We start from the raw sequence: 15,878 nt of genomic DNA, 5'->3' as shown, positions 1-15,878 counted from the left end.
TCTACAGGAACATGAATTTGTTTTAGTCCCATGGTCTTAATGCCATTTCAGAGGCACCCTGCCAAGAATGAAACTCAAGGGGAAACAATGCATAGTTGTAATTTTGGGGCAAAAAATTTAAGCATAAAATTGAATTGGCCGCTTTAAAACCAAAATGTCAGTACAAGCTTTCAAAGCCTCCTTCAGTTAAATCCTAGGCCGGTTTCAGGCTTTAACTGGCCAAGTGTTTTAGTTTGACCTATACCTTTACTGCATTGATTTTAACCATGCTTTAATTTTTATGTCTTTTGTAAGTTCCCTTACTTTATGGAAGTACACTACTAAATTGCTAGAATACCCCTTTAACTGTTTTCAGAAGGCCCAAAAGTTCGATACAGCTGATGCAGAATCTATAGAATCTGATGCAGGCCGGATTGGGCATCATTTAAAAGGTACACAGGTCAATGTCACTACATAAATATGCAACATCCTACAATATGTTCATAATTCCTGAATTGCTGATTCAAAATGCACAACAATGACTTTGCTGGGTGCCTCGCTCAATGGCTTACTTTCAACGTCTCGCTGTCCGAAAGCACCTTTACTCTGCTGATATACTCATGTCAACAACATTTGCTGCTGCATCTCCCTCCACCCCCCCAACCTCCTCCTTGAGTATGTATTGTTGATTTAATTTTATGAGTGCTTTGAATTACTTCATGCATGACACAAAGTACATAAGTCGACCAGGCCACTCCAGTATGCATGTGGAAAACAAGTTTTCACATCTTGCCCAAATCTAGTTGGACTCTGCATGTATAATGCATATCACCAGCAGCGGATACACCTAAATTTCACCAGAGACATGGAGACTGCTGAAGCAGTTGCAAAGGTCACCCCACTGGAAAATACCCATCTACCACCCCAACCTATACACTATTAACTTCTGTCTATATATGTAGTGCACACTACTTCCTTCACTGGTCCTGAACGTTGGCACTGGATGTAAATTGTGCCCTGCAGAACTGACCAATATGAATTTAATTCCTGGGCAGGGCAACATAAAATAATTGTCCCAGCACCTTAAAAACAATCACATGCCCTGCTTAATAATTTTTGCCCGAGTAGTGGTGGAGCCTGAGGATGACATTCCTTTGACCATCTGTCTGACATATCTCAACATCTACTGGATAGATTGCCATGGACTTTTGTAGTCCCCCAAAGGATTATTCCTGACAATTCCAAAGACTCCCTAACTTTTGTGTGGTAAAAGAAAATACTGAATATATACAACTATGTTACTACTGTCCAGGTCCCTGCCTTCTGCCTGATGTCAGCTGGGATTGGCTCCAGCCCCCCGCGACCCTGTACGCAGGATAAGTGGTTGACGATGGATGGATGGTCCCCAATCAATGAGTCCCAGTGTCTTTGATGAACACTGACTCTAGTGCCACTATTTGGCCAGAATTTTGACTTGAGGACATCAGAAGACGTTTTAGGTTTCCAACAGATTTCAAGCTGTGTTGGAACTGTGAGGACAGAATCTGAGCTCTCTTTGTTGAGGTCAAAGCATCACTTTAAGAGTATTGTTTTACAAGCTTTCATGGAGTAAGGTGAACTATTGACTTCACTTTCTAAAATGTAATTTTCTTGAAAATGTATTAAAATTATAGCGCTGTTTTTATTTTGTTTCAAATCATAGGTAATGATGGCCTTTTCTTGTATTTTCACTTTATACTTGCAGCCACACTCTACACACTTTGGCAAAGTCTGTGTGTGTGAACTCCTCGGTTTAACATATTGCCTTAGGTATGACTAATGGCAATTTCTTCTGCTTCTAGCATTTGCTCTCACGTGGATTTTGTGTGTGTGTGTGTGTGTGTTTGGGAATGTGCTCTGTACATGTACCACTTGCATGTCCTTGTGTCTGAGCAGCGGAGTGTTTTGGATGACAGCAGATGTACAGAGGCGGAGTCGCGCTAGAGGTCAACATCATTCTCCTCTGTGTGCGTTTGTTGCTCAGCGCTGCTCTGCACTGAGGCAGATGTGTTAAGCGGCACATGGCCTGGTGTGTGGTCTGAGGCTTAATTTGGGATTAACACTCAGGATATTACAGATTACCACACTCAATGTTTGACCTTCTGTGTCTAGTCAGCCAGCGATGGATGGATGAGCTTTTATCTTATAGTAGTTACAGCAGCTCAATCTCGCTGCTGAGACCAGAACCACCGATGAAAAGCTTCCAAACATGTTGTGTCACACTGGCAGCATGAAAGGGAGGATTACACACCAGCATTTATTTGACTAATTCAGAGACATCAAGGCTTAACCCTAATGAGCTTCAACTTCTCCAGGTGCACAAAAGATGCGTTAGCTTTGCAATGACATTTTGTGTCACCTTCTCTTAAAATTGAAAAAAAAAAATGTTGAATTGATAACAGGGAGATTGCTGAGTAAGTTTGAAAATGTTAAACCGTAATGATTGCTACTACTACAAGAATAATTAGATGGCCTGCCAGCTAAGTAAGAATGGCCTATTCCTCTCAATGTCAATTTACTCTTCATGGAAAGTACTACTCAGCCTGTCAAAACAGTGGTGTAATGTCGCTCTGAAATTTCCTACTTTGAGAAAATAACCTGTGATGATGTCAACAAAGTTATCTTGGCCGGGGTTTAGAGATGACACATTTTTAACAGAAAGCCTTCATTGTAAATTGGAGCATCAGTTTAAAAGCCATGGGCATTTACCAATGTCTACTAAATGTGTCAGTATGCTTCAAACTAAGTGTTTGTTGAATTGGGGGGTGGAGGGGGGTCCGACAATTTTTAAAATAAACATCTGATAAGTACACTCACTTCACACAGTGATTGACCAGGTGTGTGGAGGTGAGTCGGTATACAGGACAGTTCAAAAGTGTGCGTCATTATCCCCGTTTGAACATTTCATTGCATCTCGCCAACATGTGGCAGTTCAGAATAGCTCACTTGGGGTTTACTATCTCAGAATGATGTGTGAACTCTCCCAAGGCGGAATAATATGAGGTTGATTTGACCTGCAGTATTTCGGTATGATGCCAACACTGTATTATAGTGTTTTGATATATGAAAAAAGCTGAAAGATTCAACTTAATTCAAAGAAAAACTGTTTAATTTGTGTTACATCATTGTTTTCCATGTACCTCAGGGAAAATATGTTTGTTTTATGTGTATAATTCATTCCATGGGTGTAAATGTGGGGATGGATAGCTTTTGCAGCGTATGTCTCTCCCCCTCTCTCTCCCTCTCTCTCACACCCCTGCTGTCAACCGAGGGCCAACTGCCAGATGCCCCCGTACTTCTCGTCCTCATCCATATTTTATGCGTCTCATTAAAACTTCATTGTGGAAACACTTCAGCATTCTGACATTCCTTCTGATCCACTATTTAGTCTCCCTCAGCACTTCGGAAGTGAAAGAGCCCCCTCAGTCATGCATGTGCGGCCTGAGAAAAGAAACTCAACACAAACACGATGTTAGAGCACGTCAACTTATCTCTACCTTTTCAAATAACTGATCACAGACACCCCAGAAAAAAATTATAATTGTAAGGTGATTCATAATTTGCCTAAATTTTTGGAAATTAATCAAATAAATCAGAAATAATAATAATAAAAAAAGATCAAAGACCCTTAACATATGTTAAAATAACTAAAACTAGCAATTATAAAACTAAAAATATATTTATACCTGACACATGAATGAATAAATTAAAACAAATAAACAAGACAAATAAATAAAGCTTCCAATTAAACCCCAAATCACAAACAAGGGTCTTTTAACCATCAAAATTACTCTTTGTAGCAGATTCTCCACTGCCAATACTACAGTGTGTCATTTTAGTTGACGCCTCTCCATTCAGAACAACACATTCTCCCTCATCACATATAGACACTTTGTCAAGACCCCTAGCGTCGCTTTTTAACGCCCTGGGTACCCCTGTGTCAAGCAACATTAAATATGCAAGGTCTGGTAAAGTTAGCATTAATAAATATGTCCAGTTAGACATTAAAAATAAAACTACTGGTTAACATCGTGAAACAGCATGTCATTAACATTGTAAACATCACAATTTGGTTAGGTTGAGGCACCAAAACTACCTGGTGTGGTTTGGGAAAGCATCATGGTTTGAGTTAAAATAACTACCTTACTTAACTTGCGACTTAATTTACATAATTTATGTTACGTTACTTACGTAACCTACGTCACTTAACTTAAAGAGGTGGTATTATGCTCATTTTCAGGTTTATAACCTTATTTAGGGGTTGTACCAGAACAGGTTTACATGGTTTAATTTAATTAAACACCAGATTTTTGTGGGGCAGCACGGTGGCCTCACAGCAAGTCGCGGGTTCAGACCCCGGTTGCCCCGGCCTTTCTGTGTGAAGTGTGCATGTGCTCCCCGTGCTCTCCAACCGTCCAAAGACATGTGGACTAGGTTAATTGGTGACCCTAAATTGTCCTTAGGTGTGAGTGTGACTGGTTGTTTGTTTGTCCTGCGATGGATTGGCAACCTGTCCAGGGTGTACCCTGCCTTTCGCCCGATGTCAGCTGAGATTGGCCCCAGCCCCTGCTACCCTGCAGCATACAGGGTGAACATATTTTTGTCATACTGTTGTATCTCTCACCCTGTGCATTTAAGGCTTCGTTTTAGCTAGGGAGTGATGCATCTTGCCTCTACATGATCTTTGTTGGGAGTTGCACATGCACAGTTCCTAGTTAAGGACGTCTGCGCTGTGTGTATGTGTGTAGGAGCGGACAGAGAGCAGTGTTTTTAACCACTTTTAAAGTCCAGTTTCTGGCCCACCATCCACCCCAACCACCTCTTTACTCTGGCATTTCTGTTATTTATATCCTACTCATGTAAATGAAGCAACTGGACCTCCACGCAGTGTGTTGAACTATGCTGCTAAGGGACTTCCCAGTGTGTTATAAACTGATGCCAAGGGGTCTTGACCATGCGTCCGTATGTGAGTGAGAACGGTTTGTTCAGAAAGTGTTCAACTTACTGTTCTCTTTGGCATCCAAAAGCTTTTTTGGGTCACCAATAGTGCTTTCTGATGTTGTAACATGTGAACAGTCCGACACAAATCTTCATCAGAGGAGCCACACAGCTTTCCTTGTCACTGTTAGGTCTGTCTGACCTTGAATCCAGGATCCACATAGACTGTCATCAAACATCCAGCCTAATTAACTGAAATTTGAAGTTTAAGACTGGTGCTGGCATTGTTTCAGTCCCCCAGTTCTGACAAGAGAGCTTGTATGTTTGAAGTGCTCAGTCCATTGGAGAGTGGTGGGCAGCAGTTACAAGCAACCACGAAAACGTGCATGAGCGTAAACGCACACACACTCACACACATACACAATGAACATCTTGCCAGCCTCACTCGAACCTGTCTGTGAAAGATGCTCCTTTTTTGCAGACACTGGGGTCCCATCAATCAATGCTGAAGGCCACAGTCAAACACACATGCAAGCACACACACTTCACTGTTTGACTATTTCACAGTGTAAATATCAAGACCATCCTTGTTTAGTCAACGTGCATGCTCATAGGTAGGTGTGTGCATTAATATATGTGCACCAACAAGTGTGTGTGTGCATGTGTGTGTTACTCTATGCTAACGTGTGTTTAACCCTGTGTTTGCTCTGCAGAGCCCCAGCTGAAGGGCATCGTCACGCGGCTTTACTGCAGACACGGCTTCTACCTCCAGATGCTGCCGGATGGCACCATGGAAGGCACAAAGGACGAAAGCAGCTCCTTCTGTAAGTGAACAATCAGACACACCGAGATGTTTTCAGATAGTTGGATGCAGGTGTGTATTTCATAGCTCTTCCGCAGCTTGCATGCCAAACGACATTTAAAAAGGGACTTCCTGGCAGGACAGTTGAATATCTGAACGCCTGGACGGCACACAAATGCACGATTACACTGCCATGCTTTCTGGTTTGATTCACACTAGGATCAATCAGGTTGAAAATGAATGCACACTTGGCGAGGTGCACTGGGTGAACGGCAGCTAAATGGGACTACACAGCAGGTCCCTGCCACAGATTGACTTTTTCAAACACGTTTGACACAGCTATACACTGCACACTCTGCGCAGACAAGGATTTCCTGTCACTATGCGCATTCCTCCATTAGAAACGATTGGTGGCGGCCAGGTCAGAGCTTTGCCCACACTGACTATTCTATTGGCTACAGAAAAGCGGCAGAAGAAAAATGCCATGCTTGCTGTAATATGTGTCCAAATAGTTTGTGAGTTAGCATATATCATTCAATAAACCCAAGTTTCTATAGAATAAATTCCCCAAAATTACAGTAGGCAACTTCTTTTTTCATCCCGATGTGATGACATTGCCTGGTTGTTAGGTTAGTAGGCTGATCTGTTTGCTTTCCACATGCTGTACCATGTCTGCTTGGAGCACGCAGAGAGTCTCCTCAAGACACGATGTCATCAAACATCACTCCTTCCCCCATGTTTAACCCAAGTCAGCGCCGATGGTACTGTGTCTCTCAAGCGTGGATGATTTTAAGTAGCTGTGTGCTCTAAAGCAGCCAGTGCTCGATGATGTTCCCAACATCCTCATTTATCTTAGACAGGGATGTGAGAAGGACAATGTGATTCCTATGGATTTGTTATGGGACACTTATAAACCTAAATTACTATGCAGATTATTCAAATGTGAATAACCTGGAAGCTAATAGGGTTATCTACCGTAGTCTTCTTGCTCCTGAATAAATGTCAAATACTTTTAAATGGTGAGAGTAATATAAATAAATATAATGAATGCAATGATTATCATTAAATGATAAAATTAGATGATGAAACCATAACAAAAAGTGAAAAGAAAATGTAGAAAGAAAAAAAAAAGTATTTTGTTTTATATATGTAATACCAAACAATAAAGATGGTTTCAAATACCAGGTGGTTACCGCCGCCATGTGGATTGTTTTCAGTGTGGACTGACCAACTACAATTTCCATCCCTATAGTAATGTTGCTATAGCATGGCCAAAAAAATACAGAACAGCAACACACATCACCCTGCGAGGGATCATCACCTGGGTGATTACTGACCAATAACCATGATTCCCAGAGTCCCCGGACTCCCTGTAACCTTCCCAAAGCGATCAATATTGTATTGTAGGATATTTCCCGTTGTGGCAACACAGCATTTTTTTCTGCCAAAACACCAGTTTGGATCTAAAACATGAAGCCAGCACAAAGTTGGATTTACAGTGTAATCACACTTTAACTCTAAATTGTGGTTCCCTCTGAAATGTTTGTACTTCAACATTTCAGTGAGATTTCAGAATACTTGGGGCAGCAGCAATGTTAATAGGCGTGAATAACCTGGTTTTAACCTTGAGGGATGAGGTTTTTCTTTTTTTAGGAAAGAAAATTGAACAGTATGTCTAAGGCTCTAAGCACTTAAAGCTTTCTCTTGATTTAAGTTAAAATGTTTCAACATTCCTCAGAATGTAAAGACAGATAAGCGGTATAAAAACCTTCCAGCTGTGTTTTCCTCTGCCGTTGTTGCTGCAGCGGTCTGTGTGACGGCGGGAGCAGATCGGCTCTGTGAGCGGGCGGCTGGCCGGCCTCACACGCTCCTCCCGCGGGTTTCCGCAGGTTTCACCCGCCGCCACTTGCGGAGCTCCTCAACTAAATATTTGAAATCTACACAGCTGATTTCTCGCCTCAAAACTTCTCAGAAGTGGATTTAGTGATGAAATAACGTATGAAAATTGTATATAAAATATAAAACTTTCTGTTGCTGGCCTCTGGCGCACACAATCTTGATGCAGTGAATAGGGACGATTCTCTCTGACCAATCACTGGTCTGCTGTGTTTTCACGTCACAGTTTCAGTATCGCCTCAGCTCACTTGGAACCTCGATGGAGGTGATACGAAAAAAAGTAGCAGATACAGGTACAACTTTTCCACAAAGAAAAACCAATAAAAGGCAAGGCGAGCTGGTACCATGCAGTGGAAAAGGGGCTTATGTGTCTATATGACTTGTGACTCTCCAGGTTGTACCCACCTTTTCTCCCAAGCATGTCTTGGGATTTCAAAGGATAAGCGGTTATAGATAATGGATGGACGTTTTATGGAACTTAGCCACTGCCATTATTTTGTGTTCAAAAGTGTTCATTTGGATTTGGACGGGTTTCTATTCACTCTAAAAGACAGGATTTTGAGTTACAATGCCTTGAAAAATCCAGGAGCAATGGGAAAACTTGTGAGAGGGCGCTCACGCAGCTGTTTGGTAAAACTAAGCCCACACACCTCCAGAAAGCTCTACAGTAACTGATCAGAGCTGCTCTCACCACTCCTTCCTATGTAACACCCAGCAAATATTTGCGTGGGTTTGACTTATGGTTAATTTTATAACAACTGGAATTCTATTTGGTCTGATCTGGTTTAATGCTGTCTCCCTGCATCCTTAGTGGGCAGTGTGGAGAGGTTGACAGGTAAGTCCTGTAAAACATGTAAATTGTGCACTTTTTTCTGTCTGATTATTTATTCATTCATGCAGAAATCGTTCAATGATTGACATTACTGTAACTGAGTATCAATCAGCAGCACAATCATCTACCTGGCTGCACAGAATATTGAAAAGGTGGAAATAGCTGCGTGGGCATGTACGGTAACACACTGACTGGCAGGTTATCTTCAGTAGTCTCCCCGGGAGCAGAGCCCTTTTAGTACAATGGAAACTGGCCTGCAACAAAACAGCTTTTACTTTCAATTTCAATCGTAGCTCTAATTTCTCAGTCAAATCGCTGTTTTTTACATCAGTACAGATCATGTAGTGTGCAAACTGCTGACATTACGCTTTAGTGGTGCATTTATGGTATCCCCATATAAAGTTATGATTGATCAAAATACCATAAACCAATTACCACACAATGAACTTAGAACAGGTCTAGGGCAGAGGCCCGTTTTACCATTAGTAATCCAGCCTTGGATCAACACACCTCTTGGTCTCATAATTTTCCCCTGATATGTGACATGTCAGGTTTTACATGATTAGCCTTAAGGCATATGTCTGATTTATTACAAAGGGATGCAATCTCTTCACGGGGTGAAAAAGGTGACAAAGATGTAAATCCCCTAGGGGAGTCAGGGAGCATCACCCCCAGGATTATTAATATTATTATTTTAAATATCAGCTTTAAAATGTGGATTGAGAGATAATATTAGCATTAGGATATAAGGAAAAACTTACCCTATAAAAATTACATTGTTATATTAACAGAACATCTATTAAGGTCCATTTTAACAGGGTTTTATGTCTACACTGTCTCATGAATAAGTCTCGTGTTAAAAACAAATGCAAAGGCAAAGTCTTTAATTATATCATGGTTATGACAGTATTAGTGTTGCCATTATCTTAGTTAAATAAAATGGAACCACCAGGGGCAAATTTTAACATTAAGTTGGCTGAGGAGCTCAACTTAAGTTGTCATTGTCGAAAATCGTTCATTAAACGAGTAGTCCGAGAGCCATAATAAGTGTTATAAGTGGAATTTGGAATAAACAAGTATGCTATCTAACCTTAGACTCCATGGGGAAAAAAACAACAACTACATGTTACATCCAAATTGGGGTGGTTACCGTTTGCTAAATCAAAACAACTAAACCATATCAGTCTTGGGACTGATAAAAGTCCCAAGCTTGACATATTGTCATATAAGCCAGTTAAGGTCATCATAACAGTACTGTAACAGATTCTTAAGGCATGCTGGCAGTCAAACACTGACCTTCCAGAGACGGCCTCTTCAGTCTTCACATTGGATCTACATGAATCACAAAAATGAATTTTGGAATAAAAACGGTTATCACAAAAAGGTGGCAAGTTAGCATCCCTGATTACGACCTGGGTCAGCCATAATTTCTCTTAGTTATGATTGCCTTGTACTCACCAAATGAATTGCTGATATCTAGAAGTAAGATGACTCTGCCACAACAAAGGGGCCAAAATGGCAAGCAGTCAGCCGATAAAACAGATTGTAAACAAGCCAACAATTTATCCAGACTCTCTAAACCACTTTATTTTTGGGTAAATCAAAATATCTGTAATAATCTCTCATTGAACAGGGAAACTGTGTGTTTTATATTTTTAGCAAGTCAGCTGAAAACACCTATGTTACTCACTATTACTGAATAGTTATTTGTCTTATAATGAAATGATAGTGACATTAAAATATGTCGATTTTGTCCAAATTTTTTACAACATAAGATTTCAGCCTAATGCATGTCCTTAAAATGTCTTTGTCCAGGCAACCAAAGTTCTTTCTCCGTTGTGACAGGGCTTTCACACTGTGCCATTATTTCCAATGGAGAGCACTCAGTAGAGTGCAGAGATGCACTCAGACAGTGATGTCAGTTAAAGTCTGTGAGGGTTCAGTGCCCAGGCCGACACTGGAGCTGGGCCAATGGACAGTTTGCATAATAATGCATCTGAATATATTTTTCAGATCTGATCTAGACAAATATGTGAAACTAAATGAAATCCTGAGGCATGCAACCATATTACAATGTGTCACCTTCCACTCCCCTTCGTCTCCTCAGAGAGTGTTTATGCATGTGTGCGCAGAAAGTATGAACCCCACGGCGGTGCACGCCAAGACAACCCAAAAAAAAAAGGGCCAAATCAGCAGCAAATGGGATAAATAATTAAGGGAGTCTCCCACTGTGATGAAGTTCTTGGCCAACTGTGGTACTAATCAACTGATCTGCCCTAAAAATGGTGATGCATGTTCCTGGATTTGCACATTCAAACAAATACACACTTGCAAATGCACTTTTTCAGACATGTGCTTGTCTAGCTCAACTTGCAAACACAAAATTTCTCCAAAGTATAGCTTTAAAGGGCCTCTCCCAGAATCGCCACCTCTCATCCCTCTGTTCCTCCATTAGTGTTTTAAACCGCACCGCGCTTTGACCCTGACTTCTCCTCACGCTCTTTCACACCTGTGACCTGCTGTGACCTGGTGTAATGACACTGAACCAATGGCCTCCAGGGAGCAGAAGGGAGCAAATAATGGGACTGAATACCTCGCTGACTCCCTCTTGTCACCTCTCTTCCTGGGCTACCTGGCTTTACAGCAGCTGCCTTCACCTCCTGGTTCTTCTGGGCAGAAGGGAAAGGTTGGCGTAGGGACAAAAGTTGGAAGGAGGTACGGAAGCCCTGAGGGGATATTGCAAAACGTCATGTGAGCGTGGCTTTTGTATGGCCTTGCAATACTTTTATCACTTGCATAACTAGGAGATAGAGGAAGTTATCATGAAGCTGGAAGGGACTGTATATTAAAGCAAAAAGCGACAAAGGGAAGGAAGGAAGGAAGGAAGAGAGAATAAGAGAATAAGGGAATCAGAGATGAGAGGAGAAAGAGAAAGAGGGCACGTTGAAACGCGCTAAAGAAATCTGAGCCAGCAAGACAAGACGGGTTGGCAGGGGAAGAGACAGGGAAAAAAGACGAGGATGATAGTAATGAAGATAGGGAGAGGGGAGGGAGCGATGGGGTGCAGAAGGAACAGCTGGCACACAGCTGATGGCTCCTCAATCACAGTGTCTCCCCCCTCTGGTGGGAGGTCAGAGGAGCTGTCACCCCCTCCTCCCATCCTGCTCCACTCTCCTTCTCTGTTCTTGTCTGTTCCAAGCTGTTATGTAATAAAGCTGGAAGAGGAATTAGAGGGGAGAGAGAGTATGGTGAGGGACTTTTGCTTTATTATTTACCAGGAAAAAGGTTCTGTTAAAAGGACAATACAGGTATTTTTGCACATTTTAGCCACTTTGTAATTCTTTACAGATTGCCAACTATTTCCTGAAATACTATGTAGACTTTTAATGCAGTTTCCTAACTTCATAACTTCCAGATGCAAACACACAGATGGAACAAGTACAGTTTATGGTTAAAGTTAAAAAAAAGATGAGCAAGCTTGCGGGTTAGAGGTAACCAGGCAAAGGTCAAAAGCAAGCGGAATCAAAGTCCAAACAATCCAACAAAAGTTGGTGGTGGTGATGGTGCAGTGGATAAGACGCATGCCTTTGGTGTGAGAGACCCAGGATGAAAGCGTCAGCTAAATGAATAAATGTAATGTCAGTCCATTAACAGTTGACATAAAGACAAAGTATGATCTTTTGAACAACAAAGCATAAGGAAACCATAGAATCCTCATTTTCAGGTTCATACTTTTATTTAAATTTATTTACAATAAAAAAAAAATGTTTTCATTTGCTTCCAGGTTGATGTTAAATTAAGTGAAGATTGTTAATTTGTCTATAGAACATAGAAAATATATAAATTCAGGTATGATGTAGGTATGATGCAAATTAGCGACAACAGACATAAATGAGAAACCAGTGCTTGCAAAAGGTTCCTAGGTACGTATCGAATATGCACAAACAGGCATTTGGGTTATACAAACAGTTATCTCAGCTGTAGTCTGAAAGGAAGGTGTGATGCGAATTTGCGACAATTGCCCGATTTTCCGGGGTCTCTTGCATGTGCAATATTTACATGTGAAGGAGGAAACAATGGTGATTGAGGCTCACGTTATGTCAGTTTCATGTTACAGTTTTCAGTACACAGTTTTCCTTTCTACGGCAACTTTAAATATACAAGGAAGGAAGGGATTAACAAAGCTGCAAAGAACACACAAGGACACATGTTTTAAAATAAAACAAGAAGGCATAAGACTCAAAAACCCAAACCCCCAAACCACTGTAGTAGGTTTCCATTCATTTTAGTCCATTGTGAAATGCAGCTAGCAAAGACCTAAAAGTAACTTGAAATATTCCTGTCTGCTTTTATTCAGTTTATCAGTTACATTATAGGCGTGTGGTAATGAATGTGGAAAAATGTATTGATTTGACAAATCTGTATGTGAAAACTGTGTAAAACTGTAATGTGATTGTGGCATATTTGAAATTATTCTGATGGCAAAAATTGTCAATTGTAGTCTGCCAAAGTGTCTTTTTGATACTGGTTCTGGGGGCTTTATAGTCAAGAATTTTCAATTTCTGCACATTGTGACTACAATTTGGGCAAGTTTCTTACTTTCTAAACTTAATGTTATCTTCGGCCAACCACTTCAAACCAACAAAAACATGCAAGGTTCAAATGTGAAATAACCAAAAACAATTGTAAGTTAGAAGGCAATTTTGTGTTGATGTGTGGTCCCATAGTTCATAATAAGATAGGATCATAATAAATAAGTACTATGTATCCATTAACAACTAGGGGCCTAAAGCTCACATGTACATGCCAAGATGAGATGTGCATGCTAAATATGGGGTTAATCAAATAGATATTATAGACAAGTAAAGACATATAACAGATGACAACAGCAACTGAAGTGAAACATTCACAGAACAAGGGGTTTGGTGAGTGCTGTCACCAAACAGAAGATTTAAGGAACAGACATGGAGGGAACCATATCTCAGAGGAGCTGAAGAAAGATTAAAACACACACAAAAGAAAGCAGGGATAGAATAAATGAACTGAGCAAGGGATGACGGATGGAGCTGCTGGTGTGATTGTCACTGGGTTTGGTATATTTCCGAATTTTGTTTCTTGGAGAGGAAGAGAAAAAAAACATATTGAGACACTTTGATAGACAGCGAAGAAGAGAAAAAAGGAAGGAAGGCAAGTAGGGAGAGAGTCAGAAAGAGATGAAAGCTATTGACTCTCAGTGTGTACATCGGAAAGCCATAAGGAGGAGCTTGATTCCCTGACTTTTATCCACTGTAATTACCATCTCCCACTGTTGGAGGGAAATTTTCCTTATCTTTTTCTCTGCTCTGGAACAAGTATGCTATTTCTCTCTGTCTAACTTTCAACAGTGCTCGATAACGCTTCTTCGCAGAGGACAGAGAGAAAAAAAAATTCAAAGACTTGAAAGGCAGATGAGGGAAACGCTGTGTGAGAGCTGCAGCATTCAAAGAGGAAAAAATGTGAACATCGAAAGCAAAAGCTCTCTCAGCCAGATGAGGAGAAAGGTAAAAAGAGTACCACAGCGGGCTCGTAAGGTTGAAAAGAAGAGCATGAAGAATACCCAACGAGGGGGAAGTGAGGATAGAAGATAAAAAAGAGGGGAGGCAGAGACAAGAAGAGAGAGTAATGAAGAGACAGACAGAGAAGGCTGCAGGGTAAAATAGGACAAAGATGAATGGACGTGGATTGAGTATTGGTTTCACAAGATGGAGAGAACGACAGCAGGCAACGAGGGAACTGAAAGGGAACAAATAAGGAAGAAAAATGGTGAGACGTATAAAAAAAACAGAGTGAGATAAGAAAAAGGTTGTTAATTCATGACAAGGCAGGGTGAAAAGACAGAAAAAAATAGGGAGAGAGCAGAAGAGAAGGGGAAAGACAGATGGACTGAAAGGAAGACGGGTAAAAGCTGAGAGAAACCAGTTATGGAGAGGAAAGCCTCAGGGAAGAGGTAGAAGTTAAATAACAGGGGAGGGAAGGTAGTTGTCTTGTAATCAGAGACATCGACCACCAGGGAAATCAGCCGTGAAGCTCAGCGACAACTCATTTAATCTACTATTTAGTCTTTAAAGCTCATTTTTTACAATGCAAATGACAGACTGCGAATGAAGACAGGCTGTTTTATTTACTGCCAATGCAAATCAACTTGTCTCCTACAACTTTATTAATTCAAGTGTCAAGTTGTACTGATCCCAATGCGGTGGTCTGTCTTGTTTCAAGATGTAGATGTTAATTTAACTTTGTGGAACTGTAGTGGAATGGGTCATGTAATTGTAGTTAATATTCACACAAACATATACATTCCTTAAGATGGACATTTACATAACACCATAACCATAACCTTTGGGAATACAAATTATTTGATTATTTATGAACATTTAATATATCATATAATTTATTTGTTGTTTTTTAAATTATTTTTTGCCTTTATTTGACAGTAAGCCGTGTAGAGAGAGAGACAGGATACAAAGTGTGTGAAAGAAGGGTACAACATGCAGCCAAGGACCAATGCCTGAATTGAAGGATGTTATGGTTATATGGTATGCACCATTACAACTTTGGCTTTGTTAAGTTTAATTAGCAGTGGCACATATCACATTATTTATTTTTATAAACATGGTAAAATACATTCATTTCTTGTATACTAACTGGGTGGTTAGTATATACAGTTGGGTCATGGTAACTACTATAATTTTGAGCCTGTAGCCTACAGCATGTCCAGCATGTCCAGCTGTTCAGCGTGTATTGGTTGGACAGAGACTATGGACTCCAACTATGTGCAACCTGACAGCAGTGCTTTGAGTCACCAGTGAGGGGATCTCACGATGAAGCCCATGATTTCATCAAGTTTGTTGATGCACTGACCATAAGTTTGAAAAAAGAGAACTTGATCTCAGTGAGTCCAATATTTTGTTTATCTTATTCCACATAAGAGAATGCCTGTCCAGTTAAACTCTATGTGACTTCTCACAGAGAGATTATAATCCTCTTCTCATTCCAGTAGAGACCAACTGGGCTGTACAATACAACACCGCAGAGCGGCAGCACAGTGTGCAGGCTTGCAGATGCCCTCTGCACAGCTTAACTCTGTGTCCTGCTACTGCTTCCCCCCCGCTCAGCCGCCCCTCCTCCCCCTCATCCCATCTCCACTTTCTCCTTGTTTATTTATTGTGTGAAAGATCTCAAGCCTCAAATTGACTTGTGGGATTGATTTGGCAACACCCTCCTCCCTCCCTTTCATTTCCCTCCCCTCTTCTCCTTTTCCCTCCCTCCGTCTCTCCCTCAAAAGAATTTTGATTAATCCACCGACCTCCTTTCTAAGTTGCAGAGGAAAAAAAAAATGAGTCAAACGGAAGG

At 40.9% G+C, this 15,878-nt stretch overlaps 1 protein-coding gene across 2 annotated transcripts in view; it reads left to right on the top strand.

Moving 5' to 3' along the window:
* Window positions 1–15,878, top strand: part of fgf11a (fibroblast growth factor 11a) — a 102,755-nt gene that overhangs the window by 45,394 nt on the left and 41,483 nt on the right. The window contains exon 2 of one of the 2 annotated variants that reach the window (XM_046065087.1): window positions 5,670–5,780. In XM_046065087.1, coding sequence (XP_045921043.1) covers window positions 5,670–5,780 — 111 coding nt within the window. The remainder of the gene's footprint in view (window positions 1–5,669; window positions 5,781–15,878) is intronic. The other variant, XM_046065086.1, reaches the window with a different exon arrangement.

This window comes from Micropterus dolomieu, linkage group LG12 (genome assembly GCF_021292245.1).
Source record: "Micropterus dolomieu isolate WLL.071019.BEF.003 ecotype Adirondacks linkage group LG12, ASM2129224v1, whole genome shotgun sequence".
Classification (NCBI taxonomy): domain Eukaryota; kingdom Metazoa; phylum Chordata; class Actinopteri; order Centrarchiformes; family Centrarchidae; genus Micropterus; species Micropterus dolomieu.
Note: the sequence above shows the minus strand (reverse complement) of the source record. Positions and strands in the feature narration are given on the sequence as shown.